Source organism: Bos grunniens, chromosome X, assembly GCF_055505025.1.
Source record: "Bos grunniens cultivar Pamir isolate PY7600 chromosome X, Bosgru_T2T1.0, whole genome shotgun sequence".
Classification (NCBI taxonomy): Eukaryota; Metazoa; Chordata; class Mammalia; order Artiodactyla; family Bovidae; genus Bos; species Bos grunniens.
The window spans coordinates 52,787,797-52,813,141 of NC_141194.1; the positions used below are offsets into that span (position 1 = coordinate 52,787,797).

General features: G+C 49.5%; 1 protein-coding gene and 1 non-coding gene across 5 annotated transcripts; both read right to left on the reverse strand.

Moving 5' to 3' along the window:
• Positions 1-14,362: 14,362 nt before the first annotated feature.
• On the reverse strand, positions 14,363-22,069 carry LOC147340363 (melanoma-associated antigen D4). 4 transcript variants are annotated; one of them, XM_086388733.1, is made up of 13 exons: positions 21,855-22,069; positions 20,687-20,927; positions 19,451-20,284; positions 18,877-19,083; positions 18,704-18,767; positions 18,384-18,463; positions 17,892-17,983; positions 17,160-17,239; positions 17,029-17,071; positions 16,556-16,618; positions 15,497-15,611; positions 14,754-15,184; positions 14,363-14,569 (listed from the first exon to the last, which is right to left on the reverse strand). In XM_086388733.1, exons 2-13 carry the CDS (start codon positions 20,894-20,896, stop codon positions 14,560-14,562), a joined length of 2,229 nt encoding a protein of 742 aa, XP_086244859.1. In that variant the 5' UTR covers positions 20,897-20,927; positions 21,855-22,069; the 3' UTR covers positions 14,363-14,559. The 4 variants fall into 4 exon arrangements, with proteins under 4 accessions (XP_086244859.1, XP_086244861.1, XP_086244858.1 ...); XM_086388735.1 differs by having other exon boundaries at positions 14,742-15,184; XM_086388732.1 differs by having other exon boundaries at positions 20,687-20,897; positions 21,855-22,040.
• LOC147340364 (small nucleolar RNA SNORA11) lies at positions 15,858-15,984 on the reverse strand. Its single transcript, XR_015159974.1, has one exon. It is a non-coding gene; the product is annotated as a small nucleolar RNA SNORA11 (small nucleolar RNA).
• Positions 22,070-25,345: the final 3,276 nt, after the last annotated feature.

Here is a 25,345-nt window from a genome sequence, read left to right on the forward strand (position 1 = left end):
ATCTTGTTGCTTTCTAGTCATTGAACGTGCTCTGTATCAATAGGTCAACTGTGGGATAATTTGCTTCTTAACACTATTGACTCTGAAAATTCAAACACATGCTCCATTTATTTACTTAGTTGTGAATTTCTCTCAGCAATTCTTACTGTGTATCATTTTGTATTCCACTCACATTTTGTTAATGTCACCTGTAAGTGGTTCATGTTTTGCATAAATTATAAATTATAATTTCATTTAAAATTCTAATTATTTCTCCATTAAATAACTATAATTGATTTCTTTGATTGTGTTAGGATATATTTTAATATTTTACATATAATTTGTATATTTGTTCTGTGTAATTTCACTTGGAAGCTATTTTAGATATTATTTGACTTATTTATTTTTAATTCAAGGATAATTGCTTAACAGAATTTTGTGGTTTTCTGTCAAACATCAATGAGAATCAGCCATAGGTACACCCATGTTCCCTCCCACATGAACCTCCTTTCCATCTCCCTTCCCATCCCACTCTTCTAGATGTCAAGGAGCTCCTGTTTGAGTTCCCTAAGTCATCTAGCAAATTCCCATTGGCTATCTATTTTATATATGGTATGTCTGTATCCATGTTACTCTCTCCATACATCTCACCATCTCCCTCCTCCCCTCCCCACTATCCATAGGCCTGTTATCTATGTCTGTTTCTCCATTGATGCTCTGAAAATAAATTCATCAGATAACTGTAATTGATTTTTGTTTGCTGACCTCATATTCTGATTCATGTTGATGTATGGCAAAACCAATACAATATTGTAAAGTAATTAACCTCCAATTAAAATAAAAAAAATTTATATTTAAAAAAGTTGCTTATCTTAGTGGTAGTAATTCTAGGAAGTTTTTAAACAGCTAGTTAAAGATTTTCCGTGCACTAACTATTTCCTCTATGAATAAAAACAGTTTTGCTGCTAAGTCACTTCAGTCGTGTCTGACTCTGTGCGACCCCATAGACGGCAGCCCACCAGGCTCCCCCGTCCCTGGGATTCTCCAGGCAAGAACACTGGAGTGGGTTGCCATTTCCTTCTCCAATGCATGAAAGTGAAAAGTGAAAGTGAAGTCGCTCAGTCGTGTCCGACCCTCAGCGACCCCATGGACTGCAGCCTTCCAGGCTTCTCCATCCATGGGATTTTCCAGGCAGGAGAACTGGAGTGAGGTGCCATTGCCTTCTCCGTTAAAATCTTGCCTTAATGCCCTACTTAGGACTGACAGTCCAGGGCCGATCAGGAGTGACGAGAGATCTTAGGGGGAAAGTCCTCAGCTTTTTAACTGTGGAGTGTGTTCTTGGTGACATTTATCAGGTTAGGGGCTCTCTCCTGTTTCCAGTTTCCAGAGAATTCTTAATCTGGGTAGATTATTGGAAAAGAGAAAGTGTTAGTCACTCAGTCATGTCCAAGTCTTTGCTGCCACATGGACTGTAGCCCACCAGGCTCCTCTGTCCATGGAATTCTCTAGGCAAGAATACTGCACTGGGTTGCCAGGCGATTCTCCAGGGGATCTTCCCCACCCAGGGATTGAACCCAGCTCTCCGGCATTGCAGGTCGATTCTTTACCATGTGAGCCCGAGTAGAATGTTACATTCTGTTAAGTCCTTTTTCTGAATTATATTAGCATTCTCCTGCAGCTACAACAAATTACCACATGCTTGGCTTAGTACAACACAATTTTGTTATCTTACCATTCTGGAGGTCAGAAGTGTGAAATGGGTTTTAACAGGGCCAAAGTCAACGTGTCCACAGTGTTATGTTCCTCTGAGGCTACTAGGGAAGAATCTGTCCCATGCCTTTCCTATGTTAGAGGCCACCTCTACTCCTTGGATCCTGCCCCTTTCTCCATGTTCAAAGGCAGCAGCCTAGCATCTTCCAGCTTCCCTCCTCTCTGACCTCTGCTTCTGACATCACATCTCCTACTCTTCAGTCTCATTTTCCTGCCACCCCTTATAAATAGGACCTTTGTGATTACATTGGTCCACCCAGATCATCCAGGATAATCTCCACATCTCAAGATCCTCAACTTAATGACATCTGCAGAGTATTTTCTGCCATGTAAAGTAACATATTCACAGGCTACGGAGATTACTGCACTTGGGTGCCATTGTTCTGCCTAGGATGTGCATCATTTGAGATGATGGCATGGCTCTCTTTTGGAGAGATTAATATGCTTGATTTCATATATTGATTTCCAAATATTCAAGAGGACTTTCACTCTGAGAGTTACCCCATTTGGTCAGAAAGTTTCTTTTATGTCTGTTGTTTTTTATTTACTAACCTTTTGTTACAAATGTTTGTGTCTATCTTCTTGAGGAATATTGGTTTGCAGTTATATTTTCTTGTAATGTCTTGGTCTGGTTTTGGTATAGGGATAGTTTGGTATAAGGATCATAGCTTCAGAGAGAGAATTGCCAAGTGTCACATTCTCTTCATTTTTCTGACAGGATTGTATAAATTGGTGCTATTTCTTCCTGAAATGGTCCATAGACCAGACCAGCGAGGCCAACTGTGCCTGGAGTTTCCTTTGTGGGAAGATTTTAGCCAAAAATTCCATTTCTTTAAGAGATATAAGGATACTAAGGTATTCTCTGTCTTCTTGAGTGTGCTTTGAAAAACTGTGTCTTTCTAACAATTGGTTGTGTTTTTTTTTTTTTTCTATGTTGTCTTTCTATTACAGTTTTTCTAATTAGTCCCTTACTGTCATTTTAGCATTTTTGCACTCTGAAGTCATGTCCATTCTGTGGCTTCTTACACTGGCCACTTGTGTCTTAGTGACTTTCTTTTCTTGATTAGTCTACATCCAGTTTACACATTGTATAAATGTTTTGAATGGATCAGCTGCTGACTCCATTGTATTTTCTCTATGACTTTTTTGTTTTCCATTTCATTGCTATCTTTATTGTTTCCTTCTACTTCCTCTCAGATTAATTTTGACTTCTTTTGGAGGCATCTCAGTTTTGTAGTTCCTTGATGTTAGCCCTTTCCTCTTTCTAAATACAATCACGCAAAGAGCAAATTTCTCTCTAACCAAGGCTTTAACTTAATCACACCAAAGTTGATATGTTGTGTTTACATTTCCCTTTAGTTGATAATACTTTCAGATTTCCCTAGTGTCTCTCTGATCGTGTGTTATTTTGAAATCTTTGTTAAATTACAAAGTCTGGGGATTCTCTAGAAAACTTCTTGCTATGAATTTCTCGATTGATTCCACTGTGCCCAGAGGACTTCCTCTACATGACTTTAATCCTTCTTAATTGATGGAGTATTGTTTTCTAATCCGATGAGAGGCTCTTTCTTGGTGCACGTCCCATGTGCCTTTGAAGAGGATGTGTTTTCTGCTGCTATTGAGAGGAATGTACTATAATTAGGTCTAAGTAGTTGAGAATGTTGTTAAAGTTCTCTTTATAACTACTGGCCTTCTGCCTACTTACTCTACCAAAATCTCAGAAAAAATGTTTGAATGTCCCAAATGTTAAATGCATTTGTCTATCTAGATCTCTTTCAAGTTCAGTCTGTTTTCCCCTTATGTAATTTAAAGTTCAATTGTCCAGTGCATTGAGGACTGTTGTGTTTTCCTGAGTAATTAGCCCTTTTCCCCCCGTTATTAAATATGCTTATTTATCACTGATTAGTACTCCTGATCCTACAATCGACCTTATCCTTTATCATACCTTCTCATTTTGTCTTACAGTTTACCGTTACATATGGCCTATTTTTTCCAACCCTTTTCCATTTAACCTGCCTCTGTCTCTAAACTAAAATGAGTTTCTATTTAACAACAAATTATGGAATCGTGCACCTATTCTATCTAGAAATCTCAACCTTTTACTTGGAAAGTTCAGGATATTTACATATAGTTTAAGTAGAAATAGTATTGGCTTTAAATCTGTCATCTTATTTCAAGTCAATTTCTTTCCCTCTTTTCTTTCTTTCCTTCATTCCTCCTTTTCTTTCTCTCTCTTTCTTCTACCCTTCTTTCTTTCCATATTTCCTTCAGTTTTTCCTTTCTTCCTTTCACCCAATTCCCTTGCCATCTTCTGTACTGCTGATGTAGTTCTCAGTATTCCATTTTAATGTACATATTTATTACATATTCCTTTTGTTTTATATGTAAGTGGTTCCTGTAGAGAATACGCTATATATATTTAAATGTAGACTTTTCACTTTCAAAGAATAAGATTCTTTACCCACACCAACACCTTTATTTTTACGATCCTGTCCATTTGCTTTTGTTTCCAAACAATTCTTAAAACATATATTATATCCCAGATAATGCATTGTTATTGCTCTTGGAAACATTCAGTTGCCTTAATCTTTTAGAAACCATTCCCCTCCCAGTCCCCCCACATATTTAGCATGGGTATAGATGTTTGCTCCTTTGTGTTGATCTGTGCTCATATTTGACGTGGTTTTCACTTATCCTAAATAAATACATTCGGTATTTTCTATGGTGCAGGCCACTGCTGGAGAATTATGAAAGCTTTTTGTTTGTTTGTTCGTTGAAGGACTGTTTTATCATTATTTCTTTAACTTTATTTTTAAATTAATGTTTGGTGGCATCATCATCTTCTGGACATCCAATTTTAGGAATTTTAGCACTTCTGAACCTTCTTGTAACCACCATCACAATCAGTATACAGAACATTTCTGCAACCCCCAAGACGTCCCCAGTGCTATCCTTTTGCAGCCATGCTCTACTCCCACACTTAACCAAGGCACCGCCAATTTGCTGTCTGTGACAATACACATTTGTCTTTTCAAGACCATCCTACGTATCAAGCCATTTAAAAGTAACTTGAGGCTGGCTTCTATCACTCAGCGTAATATTACTGAGTTTCATCCACATTGTTGACTGTATCAATAGTTCTTTCCTTTCTAGGGCTGAATAGTATTCAACAATATGAAAATGAGGACTTCCCTGGTGGCTCAGACGGTAAAGCGTCTGTCTACAATGCGGGAGACCTGGGTTCGATCCCTGGGTCGGGAAGATCCCCTGCAGAAGGAAGTGGCAAGCCACTCCAGTACTATTGCCTGGCAAATCCCATGGACAGAGGAGCCTGTTGGCTACACTCCATGGGGTCGCAAAGAGTCGGATACGACTGAGCGACTTCACTTTCCTTTCCAAAATGAAAATGATGCACTTTGCTGAAGGACATTTGTTTGGGTTGTTGCTCTGTTTTGTTGATTATGAACACAGCTATTGCTATAACATTCCTGAACAGGGTTTGTGTGCACTCACGTTAAACTTCCCTAGGGGAAATACTTTCGGGTGAAGTTGTTGGTCACGTGGCTAAGCATAAGTTTAACTTCATGAGAAGCAATAAATCTCTGTCCACAGTGCCTGTGCCACCCTGCATTCCCACCAGTAACCTGTGGCCAGTCCACTCGCTGCCCATCCTTAGCATCATTTGGTATTGTCTGATGTTTTCTTGTTTGTTTCTTTGTTCATTTTGCTTAGTTTTGTTGTGTTTTGGCAATTTTAAGATAGGAAGACTGGTATTTCACCTTAGTTTTAATTTGCACTTGCCTGAGAGCCCGGGAAGTTGAACATACGTTCGTTCACGTGCTCAGTTGCCCCTGTGTATTCTTTTCATTGAAGTATCTCTTCAAATATTTTTTCCACTATTTTCTTTCTGTTGACTTTTGACTTTTCTTTATATGTTCTGGATACAAGACTTTTGTTGGCTATGTAATTTTAAAATACATTCTCCCAGCCTGTGATTTGTCTTCTCAAACTCCTGACATTATCTTTCACAGAGGAAGGCGTTTTTTTTGTTTGTTTGTTTGGTTGGTTGGTTGGTTTTTTTTTGGAGTCATAGCTAAAACATTGTTGCCAAACTCGAGGCTGAAGATTGTGTGTTATTTTCTTTTAAATGTCTCACAGTTTCATGCTCCTGGTTTATATCTAAGATTCATTTTTAGTGGGTTTTAGGATAAGGTATGAGGCTCTCTTTCAGATGGACATCCCATTCTTCACACATATATTCTGATAAGACAATTCTTTCTTCATTCAGTCGCTTTTGCAACTTTGTCCAGAACGAATTGGCTATATTTGAAGAAGCTAGTTCTGGAGTCTTCCCTCTGATTTATTTATTCGTGTGTCTGTTCCTTCACCATTGTCACACTGACTTTTGTTTACTGTAGTTTTATAAGGATTATTATTATTATTATTATTTTTTGCTTGGAGCCCCCTTTATAAGATTTTTTATTAATTGTTATTGGAGGATGGTTGTTTTACAATTTTTGTGTTAGGGTTTGCTGTATAGCAAAGGGAATCTGCCATATGTATATACATATCCCCTCTTTTTTTGGATTTCCTTCACATTTATGCCAGCAGAGAATTAAGTAGAGTTCCCTGTGTGATATAGTAGGTTCTCATTAGTTATCTGTCTTATGCAGTGTAGAGTATATGTGTTAATCCCAATCTTCCAATCATCCCTGTGGATATCTATATGTTTGTTCTCTGCCTCTGTATCTCTATTTCTGCTTTGCAAATAAGTTCATCTGGTCATGTCTCTAGATTCCACACATAAGTGCTATTATAAGATAATCTGTTTTTCTCTTTCTGACTTTCTTCACCCAGTACGACAGTCTCTAGGTCCATCCACGTCTCTGAAAGTGGCCCAGTTATGTTCATTTTTATGGCTGAGTAATACTTCACTGTATATATGGATCACCTCTTCTCTACCCATTCCTCTGTCGATAGACATTTAGGTTCCTATTGTAAGTATTGTGGCAATGAACACTGGGGTGCATGTATCTTTTGGAATCATGCTGTTCTCGGGGGGGTATATGCCCAGGAATGGGAGTGCTGGGTCTCATAGTAGTTCTACTTTTAGTTTTTAAGGAACATCCCTATTGTTCTCCATGTGGCTGCACCAATTTGCATTCCCATCAACAGGGTAGGAGAGTGTCCTTTTCTCCCCAGTACTACAATGTTTATCATCGGTAGATTTTTAGATGTTGGCCATCCTGACCAGTGTGAAAGTGATACCTGATTGTTGTTTTGAAGGGCTTTCCTGGTGGCACAGTGGTAAAGAATCCATCTGCCAATGCATGAGACACGGGTTTGATCCCTGGGTTGGGAAGCTCCCCTGGAGAAGGAAAAGGCAATGTACTACGGCATGCTTGCCTGGGAAATCCTGTGGACAGAGGAGCCTGGTGGGCTACAGTCCATGGGGTCGCAGTGTTAGACATGATTGAGTGATTGAGCAACAACAGATATTTTGATAATGGTCATTCTGGTATGAGGTTATACACCCATTGTTGTTTTGCTTTGCATTTCTCTACTAATTAGTGAAGTTCAGCATCTCTTCCTGTGTTTGTTGGCCATCTGTATGTCTTCTTTGGAGAAATGTTTACTTAGGTATTTGGCCCATTTTTTGATTGGATTGTTTGTTTCTCTTTTTATACATTGAGCTACACGAGCTGTTTGTATATTTAAAAGATGAATCCCTGGTCGGTTGCCACGTTTACACATATTTTCTCCCGTTCTGTGGGTTGTCTCTTTGTCTTGTTTATGGTTGCCTTTGCCTTTTGATTTAATTAGGTCCCATTTGTTCATTTTTGTTTTTGTTTTCATTACTCTAGGTGGTGGGTCATAAAAGATCTTCCCTGTGATATGTCAGAGAGAGTTCTGTCTATGTTTGCTTCTAAGAGTCTTTTTATAATTTACTTGAAACAATATTTATTTATTTATTTATTTCCACTGCTCAGGGCCTTAGTTGCGGCATGTGGGAACTTAGCTGTGGAATGTGACATCTAGTTCCCTTACCAGGGAACAAACCCTGGTCCACTCCAATGGGAGCATGGAGTCTTAGCCCCTGGACCACTAGGGAAGTCGCTCCTCTAAGAGTTTATAGTGTCTGAGCTTACATTTAAGTCTTTAATCCATTTTGAGTTTATTTTTGTGTATGGTTTTAGGGAGTGTTCTAATTTCATTCTTTTTGAATTAATTAATTTTTTATTGAAGGATAATTGCTTTACAGAATTTTGCTGTTTTCACATGTAGCTGTGCAGTTATCCGAGCACCGCTTATTAAAGAGGCTGTCTTTTCTCCATTGTGTATTTTCACCTCTCTGTCAAAGATTAGGTGACCATAGGTGCGTAGGTTTATCTCTGGGCTTTCTATCCTGTTCCACTGATCTTTATTTCTGTTTAAGTGACAGTACCATACTTTCTTGATAACTGTCGCTTTGTAGTGTAGTCTGAAGTCAGGAAGGTTGATTGCTCTAGCTCTATTTTTCATTCTAAAGATTCTGTTGGCTATTTGGGGGTCTTTCATGTTTTGTGGAAAATGTAAAATTTTTTCTTCTAATCAGTGAAAAATGTCATTGGTAATTTGATAGGGATTTCATTGAATCAGTAACTTGCTTTGGGTTAAATAGTCATTTTCACAATATTGATTCTTCCAGTCCAAGAACATTGTGTGTGTGTGTGTATGAGAAAAAGTGAAGTCGCTCAGTCGTATCTGACTCTTTGCGACCCCATGGACTGTATCCTACCAGACTTCTCTGTCCATGGCATTTTCCAGGCAAGAATACTGGAGTGGGTTGCCATTTCCTTCTCCAGGAGATCTTCCCGACCCAGGGATTGAACTCGGGTCTCCCGCATTGTAGGCAGACGCTTTCCCGTCTGACTATATCACTCCATCTGATTGTGTCTTCTTTGACTTCTTTCATCAGTGTCTTATAGTTCTAATGAGCACAGGTCTTTGACTTTTTAGGCAGGTTTATTCCTAGGTATCTTATTCTTTCCGTTGCAGTGGTAAATGAGATTGTATTCCTGATTTGTATTTCTCATCTTTCATTGTTAATGTGCAGGAATGCAAGCAATTTCTGTGTGGGTTAGTACGTTTTAAATGAGATAATATGACTCCTTCCATTTTATTCTTCCTTTCACAGTGTTTGGGTTAGTTTAGTTTCTTTTGCTTTTTTCATAAGCTTTAGAATCAACTTGTCTACACCTGCTAAACTTGGTGCCAGGGTTTTATTAGACTTGCATTAAATCTATAGATAAATTGAGGGGAGAACATTCATCTTTTCTGTGGTAAACATGCCAATCCATGATCGTGGCATATTCTTCTATTTACTTAGGCTATTTTCAATTTCTTTGTTCACTGTTTTGCGGTTTACGGCATACAAATACCGTGTGTCATTTGTTAGATTCACGACGCAGAATCGCCGGTATTTGTGAGTGGTACGTGGTAGCACTCTCTTCAGTTTCATTTTCCGACACTTCTTTGCTAGGATATAGAAATGTGGTTGATTTTGTTCTAATCTTGTATCCTGCACTCTAGGTAAATTCACTTACTAGTTCTGGGAGATTGTGTGATATCTGCGTCGTTTCAACAGAGATAATCAGCTTGTGAATTGGAACAATTTTAATTTAGTCTGCTGATTTGTGCCACAGCATGGTTGAATTTCCAAAGCGTTGAGGCAGAGGGGAAAGCAGGCAGACCGAGAAGATTATATGTTGCACATTGATGTGTATTACAGGCTCTAGTGAAGAGCATTCTAACCTATAAGCGAAATAGAAAGGAGATCAGTGGTTGCCTAAGGCTGCACGTGGATGGTAGGGATTCACTGGGAGGGAGCAGAAGGGAACTTTATTAGGTGATGGAAATGTTCTCTTTCTTGACTGAGGTGCTAGTTACATGGTAGATTTATCAAAGGCCTTGGACCTGTACATTTAAATGGACACATTTTTTTGCTGGACAATGAAACCCCAGTACAACTGATGAAGAGAATCTTTGAGTATTTGGAGGAATTCGGGTTGCAAATAAGCAACATCCAAACCGTGGACCTCTGATAATGAAAATCTTCAGGGCTTTATCAGTCACGCAATGTTCTCTTTGTGGGCAGCAAGCAGGGGACTCTCGCCAGGCTCTGCAGTCTTCCGAAACCCGCCCACACACAGAAGAGCACAGTGTACTTTGGGCAAGAATGTGAAACTACAGCTGAGGTTGGACACCATTTCCTGGGAACAGCCTTCTGCGCTGATTCTTGCCCTTGCTGCCCTCGTCCCTCCTGCAGTCCGAACCTTGGGCCTAGGGCCCATTTCCTCCCCCGTGTTGGGGAAGGAAGGAAGAGGAGATTTGTCAGGGTGGCCTGATTCTAGGACCCCTCCTCTGCCTCCCCACTCTGGGCGCCAGGACACCACAGTGTCCTAGAGAGCTTCAGAGAGAAGCTAATTTGTAGATGTTGCCTTCCTGAAAGGTACACGATTGTCAGGATCTCAGCTCGCTCAGATTCCTGGCTAAAAGCGGCGCACTGCTCATAGTGAAGCTTCATCTTCCAATGTCTTCCTTCCTTGCTTTCAGAAGGCTCACTTTCACCTAGAGCTGATGTCTCATGCCTCCTCCATCCAGGTGGCCTCAAGTAGCCTCAAGCTTTCAGCTTAGTTCAGCTCAGTCGCTCACTCGTGTCCGACTCTTTGAGACCCCATGGACTGCAGCACACCAGGGCTCCCTGTCCATCACCAACTTCCGGAGTTTACTCAAACTCATGTCCATTGAGTGGCCATGATGGTGATGGTGTCCATCCAACCATCTCATCCTCTGTCGTCCCCTTCTCCCGCTTTCAATCTTTCCCAGCATCGGGGTCTTTTCAAATGAGTCAGCTCTTCGCATCAGGTGGCCCAAGGATTGGAGTTTCAGCTTCAGCATTAGTCCTTTCAATGAATATTCAGGACTGATTTCCTTTAGGATGGACTGGTTGGATCTCCTTGCAGTCCAAGGGACTCTCAAGAGTCTTCTCCAACACCACAGTTCAAAAGCATCAGTTCTCCTGAGCTCAGCTTTCTTTATAGTCCACCTCTCACATCCATACATGACTACTGGAAAAACCATAGCCTTGACTACATGGACCTTTGCTGGCAAAGTAATATCTCTGCTGTATAATACGCTGTCTACGTTGGTCATAACTTCTCTTCCGAGGAGTAAGCGTCTTTTAATTTCATGGCTGCAGTCGCCATCTGCAGTGATTTTGGAGCCCCCCAAAATAAAGTCTGTCACTGTTTCCACTGTTTCCCCATCTATTTGCCATGAAGTGATGGGACCGGATGCCATGATCTTAGTGTTCGGAATGTTGAGCTTGAGGCCAACTTTTTCACTCCCCTCTTTCACTTTCATCAAGAGGCTCTTTAGTTCTTCTTCGCTTTCTGCCATAAGGGTGGTGTCATCGGCATATCTGAGGTTATTGATATTTCTCCCGGCAATCTTGATTCCAGCTTGTGCTTCATCCAGCCCAGCGTTTCTCATGATGTACTCTGCATATAAGTTAAATAAGCAGGGTGACGATATACAAGCCTTGACGTACTCCTTTCCCTATTTGCTACCAGTCTGTTGTTCCATGGCCAGTTCTAACTATTGCTTCCTGACCTGTATACAGATTTCTCAAGAGGCAGGTCAGGTGGTCTGGTATGCCCACCTCTTTAAGAATTTCCACAGTTTGTGGTGATCCACACAGTCAAAGCCTTTGGCATAGTCAATGAAGCAGAAATAGATGTTTTTCTGGAACTCTCTTGCTTTTTCCACGAACCAACGGATGGATCCCTCCTGTTTTCCAGGGGCCTCGTACAAATGAAGACTTCTCTGGACAGTGTACGGGAGTTCATTTGCTCCACACTCCCCTCAGCTCTTAGCATCCACTGCCTTTTGCATCTTCGACTTTCATGTGTTCATTGGGAATGTACACCCCTTTTCACTTCTCGAAATTTTTAACCCCTGGAAAGTCGACTGTCTCAAAATAAATTGAATGTGTTTGCTTAACCGCACACTAGGGCAACTGGCCTGGAAAGGGACTGTTGTGTCCCCCTCAGGTGTGAGAGTCCATTTCTGACCAGGATGTTGAAGTGTTGGCCTCTCCAGGCCGCAGGAGTGAGGATGTGCCAGGAGGTTGGTGGGCAGTGGCAGGCCTCAAAAGCCTAGGGTGACCCTCAGGGGCAGGGAGGCCACGAGGGGTGGGGTTCTGGCTCAATGAAGGGATTTGGAATGCTGTATATGTCTCCTGGGCGATCAGGAGGGGGGGGGGTGTTTGCAGAGAGGTGTGAGAGGTGGGGGTGTCCCCGCATGGCACTCACTGTGACTCCCTCAAAGGCAGTGGCAACAGACTGCAGTGGTCAGAGCACACATTTGGGTTCAAAGCATCCTGGGTTCCAGTCCCAGCACTGCCACTTCCTGGATGTGGGACTCACGGCAAGTGTCTTCCCTCTCAGAGCCTCAGGGTCCCCGTCCATGGAATGTGCCTGATCATCTGCTCCCTTGAGGCTATCTGGTGATTGACATCAAGGCCATGCCAGCCATTGCATGCGAATCGTCAGGAACCGGACACAAGTGAATCAATCGGTGAATGCTTGTCCATCAACAAGTGTCTGAGGAGTCAGAGGGCACAGGCCTGGGCTGGGGAGAAATCTGTGGGAGCTGCCAAGGTGCATGTACACCTCCGCCAAGGCCCTGGCGCATAGTAGGTCCTCAGAAAACACTGGCTGAGACCTGTTGTGGCCTTTGTGGTGGGGGACCCCGTGGAAGGGCTGACGCTGGGGGTGGCAGGGAGGTCTGCCTTGGTCTCATGTCTGCCCTGCGGTTGAAGGTCGGCCACCTCTGCGGTGCCAATCGTCAGTTTCTGGGGGACTCAGGGTCTGTCCCCGATCCCTGGGACCCGCCTTCCTCCTTGCTCCTGAGGCTGCCTCTCTGCTCACTTCCTCACTCCCCACCCGGCTCTCAGCACTGCCCCCTGCACGGTGTGGAGGGGCAGGAGCCAGGTGAAGATATCCATAGGGAAGGGGTTGGAAGGAGAGAGAGGCGCAAGCCTGGAGGCCCGGAGAGGCGGTGACTTCCCCAGCATCCTGCCTCTGAGAGCTGCTCTCGCCTCCTTTCCAGATGAGCTGCCTTATCTCAGGTGCCTGCGGTGCACAGTGCTCCCACTCACACCTACGGCTTGTGGTGAGTGCCCCGACCTCGTCCATGAGAAGGCAGGTACCTACTGAGTGCACAGTAGGGTCCTGGGAGGTCCCAGGTTGAGGGAGCCAGAAATAGTCCAGTGTCATTCATCACGCCAGAGCGGGGTTCCCCAAATCCCGACCATCAACCGGATACCTGCACCTGGGAGGGGACTGAATCTCTGTCAGAATCACAGAGTGTCCACGGGGCGAGGCATCAGCCCAGCAGCCAGGGAGGCAGACAGCAAAGCACCAACAAACAAGGCAGAAACCCACGTGAAGCCTGTCTTTAAGGGAGGGGTACACACAGAGCCTGCCTCCTGCGGGTACGGCCCAGGCCATCACTCAGAAGGGTTGCGCTAGTGGTGGACTCCTGCTGCCTGCTTGGAATTCTTACTCATTTTTGAGCCAAGTGATGGGTGTTTTTGCTTTCCACTGGGTCTGGAACATGATGCAGCTGGGTCTGGGTCAGGATGCAGGTCTGGTTGAGGGAGTGGAACCTGTTCTTGGGGCAAAGAGGCAAGCAATGGGTGGCTGGGCAGGTGGGCTGCGGTCTTTACACTACTCTCTCTTTCCTCTTAACCTGGAGCCTTGTCCTCCAAGCTGTGGACATCACTGAGATACCCAGAAAAGCCCCAGATGGCCCCTTCCTGCTACAGAATCCTTCCCAGAGTTCCAAAGTGTCTCTGCCCTCACTGTCGTCTGCCTGGGGAATGAAAATTTAGCCTCAGCCCTCTCAGGGATCACACAGCCCTTGAAGACTCAGGGACCTAGGCTGACCTTGGCCTCACTGGGAGAGCCCTGCTTCCATGGAGAAGTACCCTGGAGCCTCCCAAAGAGTCTCGGGTCATGGTCATGGGCAATGGGCTGTCCAGGTCTACCTGCAGCTTTCTCCCATGAAACAGGCTGTCTTGCCTATGATGCTTTCTGCTCTACCTGCTGGAGGTGTGAGGATGTCACCGTGAGGCCTACCTCGCTGTCCTTAGGACTCGGGAAGAGGCATGAGGTCCTACAATTGTGTGGCTGATGAGGGAAGGAATCCTGGACAGCGACTCCAGAGATGGGGAGGGGCAGGTAGGTCCTGGGGGATGTCTGTGGAGCCTGTGCCTTGGTGGGAGGGACAGTGGCACCAGCTCACAGCCCTCCACCCCACCCTTGCTCCTGTGAACCGCCCCTGTGTTTGACTGGGCACACGGTGTAGGAGATCATGATGCTGGGGACCAGAGCCTTTGGAAACTCATGGTTGCCCCCCCCTCAGGGGCATCTCTGCCCTTCCCAGCACCGGACCCACCCACACCTGCCTGTCTTTTAGGCAGAGGCGGCCCCCGCCTGTCCCCGAGGGCCTGATCCTCGGGCTGCTCAGAGCCACACCTGCCCAGGAAAAAGAGGAAACAACCGACTGATTTCACAACTTTAATGTAACACAGATACCCAAAACACGACAGCACGAGAAAAGCACACAATGAAAGCAGGAAGGGCATAGAGTGTGTCATCTTGCATGCCATCTTCCATGGACGGGGAGAAGCGGGCCTGGAGTGCTCTGTCGGGGACCGGGCAGCGGAGGCACTCTGGCTCGGCGGGGGACTGCCGCAGCTCCTCAGGGCTGCCTGGAACCAGGAGACACAAAAGCCAGAGTAGAGGTGTCAATGCATGTGAGGGACAGCAAGCACAGACTGAGTGTCTTGTCCCGCTCTCCTCGTTCCCCCAGGACACCCCAGGCCTGCCCCTGATATCTCCCAGCCCCTCCCCACCCCAGCCTCCAGAGTCCCGTGTAATGACCTCCAATCTTACTGAATCCAGGAGAAGAAGCTGGCACTAGTTCTGGCGGCGTTTCTGGTCCGGATGGTGGAGCTGGTGCTGGGGCCATCGAGCATGCTGGCGCTGGCCGCGCCATTGGTGCCACTGCTGACACCAGCCCTCCAGGTACCTCTCCTGTTGGCACGGTTGCTATTCAGAATGTACTGATGGTATCTGGCCCAGAAAGCGAAGGGGATCCTGGACCAGGCGTCGCCAAAATCTCCGTCCTCATCCCAGGTCAGGAGCTCCACCTGGATATCGTCCCAGCTCCACCGTCCAATCAGAGCTTCCTCCCCGATGTTCATCTGGGCCCTCATCTGGGCCCTGGCATGCTCCTCGGCCATATCCACATCCATCGTCTTGAAAGCATCATCCACAGCCTCCAAGAAATGAGCCCTCCATTCCCGGGGGTCTCGGTTCTGATACTGCGATGGAAGCACAGCAACCGTTTGCACACTTACCCTACCTCGCTCAGCACCCGCTTCCCGCCTTTCACTCGCTTAAGCGCTTTGTGAAATCATGTTAAAGACCCACACGACTGAAATCAGGCTCCCGTCATTCTGTGCCAGACCTGGGATTTCACCCCGTCCACTCCCTACAGCCTGTGAACTGGTGTCAGCGACTTGGGAACCTTGCTGGGCCTTGGCGTCCTCACTGGACAAACGGCGTCAGGAGGCCGGGACCAAGACACAAACCAGGTATGGGAAGATGCAGCCAGAACACAGGCTCTGCCTTACCTGGGCGATGAATCTCAGCACCCTCATCTTGCTGGTCTCATGGCAGGCGCGCAGACCCCAGAGAAACTCATACTCGGGTGGGCTGCTATTGGGGACCTTCTTGTATTCCAAGTACCTGTGTGAGAGAGGACAACCAACCTCTGCTCCCAGACAGGCACACCTGTGGCTGCTCCGGTGGCTCCCAGGTAGTTCCTTCCCAGCCCCGAGGCTGCAGCTCAGCTGCTGCAGGAGGTCTGCCCTGGCCCCGCAGCCCCTGCCCCCACTTCCACACCGGCTCCCAGGGTTTCTGCCTCCTAAATGGAGGGACTCACATCCCTAGGCCACTGCTCCTGCCCAGTAGACATGGGGAGGTACAGGAGGCACGTGTAGGGTACTTGTTCAGAGGAAGGCCACGAGTTTTGTGCCCCTTGTCACAATAACCCAGATTCCTGTTGGGTCTGGTGTAAGCAGGAGCCATTTCTTCAGGCTCCATGCTCTGAGCACAACCCACCATGGGGCTTGTCCGTGACCTGACTGAACCCTGGGAGAATCCATCCTAGAAAACGACTGTATGGGAAGAAACAGTCAACCAAGAGTAGGGGACTCCACGCATACTCCCAAACATCTGTGAACGTGTGTTTGTGGGGCGGCGGATGGATGAACATGCACACGGGGCCTTTGTGAGGGCACAAGAGATCTCCGAGCACTGATGATGGGGGGAGCCTGGGCTAGAAAATCGGCAGGGCCAGGCTCCAGGCCCAGATGGGCCTTACTCCAGTCAGGGCCGTGATCAGGTTTCCACTCTCGGAGTCCCAGGCCCCTGAGATGTAAAGCCGGGACACTGCCTACAGGGCAGGTGCTGAAGGAGGTGGGGGCTGTACCGTCCCACCCGGTGTTTACAGACTGCCCCTTTCCCCAGGCTTCCCTGGAATTGTCCCCTCAACCCCCACACTCGCATCCTCCCAACCCACACTCACACCAGACACCCATCCCTCTGGTGTTAAGACATGGGCCGGGGAACGGCGTCCTCAGCCAGAGCAGCACACGAGGAAGGCCTGAATGGGGGGCAGAGATACTCACTTCTGCTTCACAAAGTCCTCTGTAATGAGTTTCCTCAGATCGCCAAGGAATGGGTGCCTCACCCTGAGTGCAAGGAAAGGAATGTGTGACTAGAGAGAGTGGCAGTGCCTGGGTTGGGCAGGAGCGCTCCCAGCAGGACTGAGGGCCTCCTAGCCTGTGAGGCGTCCTCATGGACACCTGGGCTGGCAGCAGAGGCCAGGCAGCCACTTGTCAGCAGGGCCCCAGGGAGGGGCTGGATGGAGCCCCCAGCTCCGATGGTGTCTCTGAGGTCTCGTGTGGGAACAGAGAGGGGACACGGGGCAGAAGAGGGCTCGGGGTTCAGGACTATTTCCCCACGCACCCTGGTGGACCCTTGGCACTCTACCTAGTCTAGGATGCCACGCCCCACAGAGACCGCTAGGCCACTGCAATCCTGGGGCCTCCTGTGCCCAAGGACACACTGAGGAGCGGGAGCCAAGAGACCCCAAACATACCCGGGGCGCAGTCCCATCTTGCGGAGTGCCTCCCAGAGGACAGCTGTGAGGAGAGATGAGGTACAAGAGTTTAGCAGACGGAGGGAGGTGAGACGACCGGCAACCCCCCAGCTGCCTGTCCAGCCACTCACCCTCGCTGGCGCGGTTGCCGTTCATGAAGATGACACCCAGAATCACCAAGAGGAGACTCAGCCTGGGAGTATCCTTGGTCCTGAAGGCGTAGAAAGAGGGATCCTGTCCAGCAGCCATTTGCCCAGGTGACCACAGCCGGCTCACCCAACTAGCCTCTCCCACACTGCTGGGCTACAGGGCAGTTCCTCCCACTCTGTACGGCTTGCTATACCTGGTGCAGACAATTCCTGCCTCGGCCTGAGACTGAGGCCCTTCATCCATCAAACGTGGATGCTAACACCTCTTCCCAGGGCTCTGTCGAGGATGGGGTTAGGCGGGGGAGCAGACAATTGGCAACCCGGAGTCCAGAGGCACACCCTGACCTTCCCTGCCCTTTGCCCACTGCATCTGGAGCATGACTCCATTGGAGACCCCAGCCCCCCACTCTCTCTTTTCCCTGCCCCCTGCCCGAGGCCCACTCTGCCAAGCCCTGGCTGGGACCTTAGCAGAGAGAGGCGATCAAGAAGCTTGCTTTCCCAGGAAGACAGGGGCGGGGAAGGGTGGGCAGGGCTGAAACCCAGAGAGCCGCAAAGCCTCGCCGCAAGCTACTTGCCCCTGCCTGCCCTTAGCTGCTCAGCACTGCTAACTCTGGGTGGGAGCCGTGCTAGGCCCCCCAGCCCTACTTTCCCGTTTCTCGAGAGGAGGGGGCAGGCACCACCAAGGAAGACCACCGGCCTCCTGTGCTTTCTCACTTTCCCAGGAGGCGGGCTGACGAATCCCGTGTGCAGACGAGAATGTACAGGTGCTCTTCCTTGTCAATTTCCTTCAGGTGGATCCCGAACTTCTACAGTGGGGAGAAAACGGGATGTGAGATCAAACATCCAAGCTGGGTGTCCTGCAGGCGGTCATTCAATTCCCTGTTAGAACTCCTTCTTGGCGGGGAACCCCAAGCCCTGGGGGAGGAGGGAGAGGAGAGGCCATGGACGAAGTGCCCTGTGGGAGCACTGCCACTGGCTGAGACAACGGGAGCCACCTCAGGAGACCACAGGCGCTCAGAGAGCACGAGCGGGAGGAAGGAGGGGAGGAGGCTTGCAGAGGAAGCTCCCAGGTGCAGAGGCCAGGGAGGGCTTCCCTCCAGAGCATGCAGTCCGGCCCCTGGGCCTTGAGGGGATGCAGAGGGGGGAGGCGGGCAAGGGTTCCCTGCTGCTCCTGCTCCACAGAGCTGCCCCCGGCCCCACACCCACCTTTTCCAGAGTGTACGTTGCTCGTTCAATGATCTCAGGGAAGTGTTCGTCATATTCTCGGATGACATCCTTCAGCATGTCTGCAGGAGGGGAGGGGTGGGCAAAGCACCGGGGCTGAGCAGCAGCCACAGAGCTACAGCCTTTCCGTCAGCCCTGCTGAGGGGAGCACGCTCAGGACCCCACACCGTGTCAATGGAGCCATCGGCCAGGCCTGATCTGTGTGTGTGTGGTGGGGAGAGGGCATCTGGTGGGAGGCCCACAGGGCAGGGTGGTGGGAGCGGGGAAGGACAGAGTTCAGGGAGGGGGCACAGGCTGCCCACCTGAGCGCTTGATGGGGATCTTCTTGTAGTCTTTAATCATCAGATATTTCACCAACTTATTTGCCTGGAGAAGGAAGAGCGCACGGGGAGATCAAAGCGTGGGTGACCTCAAAGAACTGGCCCACAAGGGAGGAGAGGAGGGAGATAGGGGGAAGGGCAGGCTTCCTTCTTACCCTCTCTTGCAGAAGGGTCACATTGCGGGGTGGCAAGCACAGCACGTGCCTTGAGGGTACCTGGGACCTCAGGGCCATGGGGGGCCGAGGGGCCATCTGAGGCCGCGCAGTCGTCAGCAGGGGCTGCGATGCCCTCCAGGTTGGTGGGACCGCAGGAGGCTCTCTCTCCTCCTCGCTGCTCTCATATTCGTCATCCAGGTGCTTGGACTGTACCATTAGACAGAGGAGAGACTCAGGGCGACCAGGCTCCCTGAGTCGCCTGGCACACATCTTAGCCAGAGCCAGGTACTTGGAAATAAGGCTAGTAGATGACACGTGGACGACACGTGCCCAGTGCTTACTAAGTGCCAGGCACTGAGCCAACCGCTTCTCCCTCCAGGCCCGAGGGTAGGGACTACGTGGAGTAAACTTGTAAAACTAAAAACTGGTAAACTTGGCTTGGAGAAACATGTACAAGCTGAGAGAAGAGAGAGGGGGGAGAAGAGGGAGAGGAAGGGAGGGGAGGAGGCAGAGAGCTGAGAGGGCAGAGAAAGCAGGGGAGCAAGGAGGGTGGGAGAAAGCAGGGAGGTCTCACCTTCTTTGTCCTCTTGCCTCCCATTCTGGCCCAGGGCTCCGCACTCTGCTGAGAAGTGGCAGCTGCACTCTCAGGCTCAGGGATGCTCGTGGCCATCTTGGCCTTGGCGGCAGCTGCTGCCACAACATTCTGAGGCTCCACCCAGCGAGTCTTGGCGAGAGCCTTCCCGGACTTGGTCGTCTTGGGCCGGGTGACCGCCCCCTCCCCGGCAGAGGCTGCCTGGGTGCCCCTGGAGGCAACACTGGGGCCCTCTGTGGCAGCCTCTTGGGCCGGGGCAGGTCTCTTGGGGCGTGGGAAGGCCATGCCACTGACACCTGCCGGCTGGCTGAAATCAAAGGCGTCGTTCTGACCCAGGAAGGCTGTCTTGGGCCGGGTGGCATCCATCTCACTTGCACGCGAGGCCTGGGGGAAAGCACAGGCCGTACTAGGGCCCTCGGCCGCAGCCTCCTGGGCCTGGGAGGATGTCTGCGGCTGTGGAGACCTTGCTGGAGCCCCAGGGGCAGCCATCTCGCTATTGACTAGCATCCGGGAGCTGTGCGGAGAAGCGACGCTTGTCTCAGGGGTGGCTGCCGGAGCCTGGGCAGCAGATGTCATGGGCTGGGTATCGCCTCCTGACGCCTGGTGTGTGGCCACCGGGTGGTGGTTAGTGACCACCTGATTGTAGGTGGCACGGGCAGCAGTGGCAGCGGCCCGAGCAGCTTGGTTAGAGGCGGCGGCCCGGGCTACGTTGGCAGCACGGGCAGCCGTCTCATTGGCAAGTGTTTCTGGATCCATCCGAAATGCCTCCAGCAGAGTTCTGGCCAGCACTGGGTTTTCCAGTTCCCAGGGCTCATTCTGCAAGACCAGGGAGGGGAAGGGAGGGCAGGGCAGAGCAAGGGAGGAGAGGGGAGGAGAGGGGAGGGGAGGGCAGGGCAGGGCAGGGCATGGCAGGGGAGGGGAGGGGAAGGCAGATAGCTCTACACAGATAGCTCCCCTTGTGTTGGCCAGCCTCCGACCAGCCCCCAGGCCCTCCCAGCACTGCCCGCCCCCTCGCCCCCGTCCCCCGACCCCCGCCCCCCGCCCCCGGCACCCCCTCCCCCCTCCCCCCGCTGCTCCCAGTAGGAGAGGGAAGGTTGGGGCAAGCTGGGCAGTCCTTCCCCCTTCAACTCCAGCCCTCATCGGCCCCCTCCTCCCATCCTCCCTGACGTCGCAAGAGAGAAGGCCCAGGGCTAGCAGGTGGCCGAGGAGGGGCCTCACCGCTAAGATGCGAAAGCCTGGACCCAAGCTCCCAAAGGCTCTGAGGATGCGGATGTCAAAGCTGGTGAGGGCGCCGTAGCCTCCGAAAGCACCAAATTCTTCATAGTCGTTGCCTTCAACCATGTCTTCCTCCCCGACTTCATCACTACCCTCGTCCATGTCTTCAACGTTGTACCTTTCAGATTCCTTGCGGTAGCTTCCCTCTGCCATGCTGGGGGTCCCAAGGAGAACAGGGCTCAGCCTGAGAGGGATGAGGAGGCCTCTTCAGGGGGAGGGGGCGGGATCCAGCAGGAGGCGGGATCTCTCAGGAGGTGGAGGGCTGCAGTCACCGGGTTCCCAGGCAGTGTAAGGTTGGGGCGGGGGTGAGGGCTGCTGGGGTAGATTCCCTCAGAGACAGAGCCCTAGGAGAAGGACAGAGGAGGTCGGAGGAGACCCGGCACTGAAAGGGGAGTTTAGGTCACACAGGCTCCCCAGACCAGCGGCTGGATTGGAACAAGGGGTGGACTGGCGGGCTTGGGTCCAGAGAGTCCCATAAGAGATGCTTTGAGACAGGGGAAATAAAGCGCCTCGATTTAACGGCCAGGATGCTGGGGAGGAGAAGACATGAGAAGGCTCAGACAACGGGGACCGCTGGAAGCTCTGGGAAAATGAATCCCAGGGACCCTCTAAGTCGCAGTGGAGGGGATTCAGGTGATTCAGGTCTAGGCTGGGCTCATACAGGAGGGCTCAAGATGGATGGAGTGGGGTGCGGGTCGGGGGGCGGTCCCCGGACTAGGTGAGGCTCGAACTGGAAGCGCTGGAGGTCTCAAAGGCCAGGATCGCAACTCGGGGAAGGCGGCAAAGCGGTCAGTTGGGTTGCACCGATCTCAGAATGGTTGGAGTGGGGGTGGGGCCTCCGCGCTAAGGCAGCTCAGCACGGAGCACACGCGTCTGTTAAAGGTGTTCAGATGGTGGGCTCCGGTGTTAAGCAGGGCTCGAGTCGGGGAGCCTGGGTCTGGTGGTCATGGTAGGGGGCGGCTCCTTTGTTGACCACGGGTCTAACGGGGTTCAAGTACTGCGTGCTTGGGCTTTGTTCACATCCGGGGGCGGGGGTGGGGTGGGGAGGAAGGGCACAGCGTACCCGGTTCCACTTGCCCTCTCCCGGTCCTGTCTAGGGCTGGATCCTTACCTTCCCTGGGGCTCCAATGGCGTCCGTCCTCAGCACCAGGAACCCCGCAGCCGCGCCCTCGCCTACTGCTGCCAGCACAGCAGCTCCCACCACCCCGCCCCTTTTCTCCCGGCACCCCCCACCCCCCGCGGCTGGGCAGCCTGCGCATGCGCGGACCCCTCCAGCCGGCCCGCTCTCCCAACAAAAGCCTTTTCCACCAGGTCCCCTGTGCGCATGCGGTTCCGCCAGTGGGTGGGCGGGGTGGGGTGGGGGCGTTTTCTCCCTCCCGCCAGATTCCCCTCACCGTCAACCCCTCCGCCCCCGCGACACCGACCGGGGACGCGGGCACGCACGCCCTGTGTTGCGGTTCCAACCCATCCATCACATACCCTCAGTCCCCCCACCTTTGCACAATGCTTCTCAGCCCTGCCCTCCCGCTTGCCTCTAAGCTCCTCCGGTGTGGTCTGGAGTACACTGAGCCCTGCTTCCCCAGCATGAATGACCCCTAGGTCACCAATACAGAGGTCTCTAGCCCGGTCGGTAACTGCAACAGGAGAAATGGAAATGGCGAGAGGACACCAGTTCCCTGTGTGTTCTCCACTATCCGTGTCTAGAGCCCCCAGACACACTGGGAACATCCGCTTCCCCAACCACTCTTCGGGCAGCTTGTGTGTGCTGGGCATTATCTTCCTCTCACAGTAGCCCTGGGTAGTGGATGTCAGCATCCCCATTTTACAGATCAGGAAGCTGAGGCACAGACAGACGCATTGCCCTGAACTCACTCGACAAGGCCACAGAGCCAGTGAGGTGAAAATGCAGCATTTGGGCTCGGGTCTTCCTGACTCCAAAACCCGTGTTCCATTAGCACTGGCCCCGGGGATCGAGGCACCCTCCCCTCTTCAGTTGGACCAGCAGATCCACTCCACCTCCCCTGCCCTGTGAACATCTGTCCCAACAAACTGGGTTTCCGCTCTCTGAGACGTAAGCTCATGCTCTGCATCCCAGGGGGAGCAGGTAGGGGGCCCCAGGCCCACCCCTTGCCTGCTCTGTGTGGGTCCATCCAGGTGTGCGAATTGTTCCTTGGAGCCCACTCCCCGCTCTGACTGTCAGGCCCCTTCGCTGTGAGTGGCACAAATGGGCTGTCCCTGAGGCCTTCCTGGTGCCTGCTGGAGCGGCCAGGACAATCAGGCACTTGTGTGTCTGAGTCATGGCAAGCCCTGATTCAGAGTAAATGTTTGGCCTGGTTCCTTCCATGGCTGGGGCCTGGGGCAGCTGTGGTCTTGTGGATAGAAGCTCTCGGCTGGACTTCCAAATTCCAGGGACGGAGTGCTGGGTCAGTCTGTCACTAGCTGTGTGAGCCCACTCGGGTCACTGGACATCTCTGAGCCTGGTTTCTCAATATGCAAAATGGGAAGCAAAAAGAGAACTTACTGGGGTCCCACCCAAGGGCTCACGTGCTCCAGAATCACTGAAGAAAGTCCTATGCTCCCATTTCAAATTGCACCTCTTTTTTTTTTTTTTTAAACAAACTAACATAGTGGACTTTTATATTCGTTTTTATATCAGCCTCTCTAGGACCCCTGTGTCTGAATGGAAGCTGTTGCTAGGACCAGAGCTTTTACTCTCCAGTGACCAACATCAGTTCTGCCTGGCTGGATGGCTTTCCTCAGCTGTTGCATAGCAACCTTCCCTGTCAGCTAGCTGCTTGTGTCTCTCAGCCCTTCTTGTGTAACACGTTTCTGTACGACGTGACCAGACCTTAGAAGTGAAAGTCTTGACGAGCCGCTGTGCGCTAATAGAAAATGCCGTGTTCCCTTCTCATTTTGAAACTGTTTTTTTTTTTTTTAAAAAACAAAATCCATAGTGGACTTTTACACTTGTTTTATTTTATTTTTACTCTTATTTTTTCTTTCTTCTTTTTTTAATGGAGATGTAATTGACATTGAACATTATACTACTTGACATCTCCACGTGGGTGTCTCAAGGACTCCTCACAGTGAGTCTGTCTCACTGTGGTATTGGGATAGCCACCCCTCCCACACACTCACATTCCCCCCCATCTCTCTTGTTTTTAAAACTCCTGTCTTCACAATCTCAGTACATGGCACCACGATGCACACAGCTACTCACTCCAGAAAAGGGAAGTCAACTACCACCGCTGCCCTTTTGTCATACACTGCACCCAGGTGGGAGACCTCTGCAGCTCTCCAGCACTACCTCTCTGTGCAGCTCTCACCCCTCCATTACTCCCAGAATATTCTAGTCACATTGGCCTCTTGGAATTCTCAACTCTGTCTCCTTCACTCATTGAGCTCTGTTTGTGTTCAGTCTTTCTGTGCTGCAGCCTGGGAACTCTATCCAGGCAAGAAGTTGGGGTTGGGGGATATCGGACAACCCAGGGGATCACCTTGTTAATTTCCCTTATGTTGGGGACCCCTTATCCTGTGTGGCTCATGGTGCCATGATGTAAAGCTTTATAACATTTTTGATTTATAGATGTTTAGGTGGCAGAGCAAATCAGATTCCTGTTAATTCATCGTGGCCAGAAGCATGATAAATTTTTCTTACGTTCAAATGTTTTAACTGTGAACTATGCTTTTAAGATGTATCCACTCTGCTATGCATAGTCTAATTCTGTCTACGTGACCCGCAGGAATAACACATAGTGTGCATGTGTGACATTTTACTTGTCTGTTCCCCCAGGGACAGACAATCATATTTCTCATCTAAGGTAATAAACACCCATTCAAGATTTCTCAGCAGGGGTTTGTCATATTGGGTTTCAATGGTCACTTTTTAAGAAAGAATTTTTTGAAGAAAAGTGGAGAGACTAGTAGAGGGGCAAGAATAGAAACATCCAGAAACCAGAGTGTTTGTCGTTCCATCATACTGATGAGAAACAATTATGAGTTGTACAAGAGAGATGGCAATGCTTGTTCCCCATGCATTCCTTGGTGTGACTTTGTTAATTTCCATTATCTTGAGAACCCCTTATTCTGTGTGGTACATGAAGCCATGATGTAAGCTTTATAACATTTTTGATTTATAGATATTTAGTTGACAGAGCAAATCAGATTCTTTGTAATATCTGGCAGTTTAAGTATCCATCCTGACTTTTAGTTTTTTTCAGTGATTGTTATGCTTTTAATATTGTATCCAAATTGCTATTGTCAACTGTAAATTGTCCCTTGCAACTCCTAGAACAGGTCTTCAGATAGTTAGGCATTTTCACAAGTTAATTTTATGAGACCAATCCTTGCATCTTCTCGTATCTAGAAAAGCACTAAATCTCTTCATCTGACATCAGCTCCTCATGACCAGCAGAAAACTTTTGTAAAGATAAGTACTTGATTATATGAAATCCCCTTTCACCAAAATCATGTATATCGACCTTCTCCCCCTATCTCTTTGGAGCAGTTTCTCAGAGCTATCTGAGGTGCTATCTCCTGGGCTATGGTCCTCAAATAAAACTTGCCCCAAATAAAAGTTAATGTACAACTTTTACATTGTGC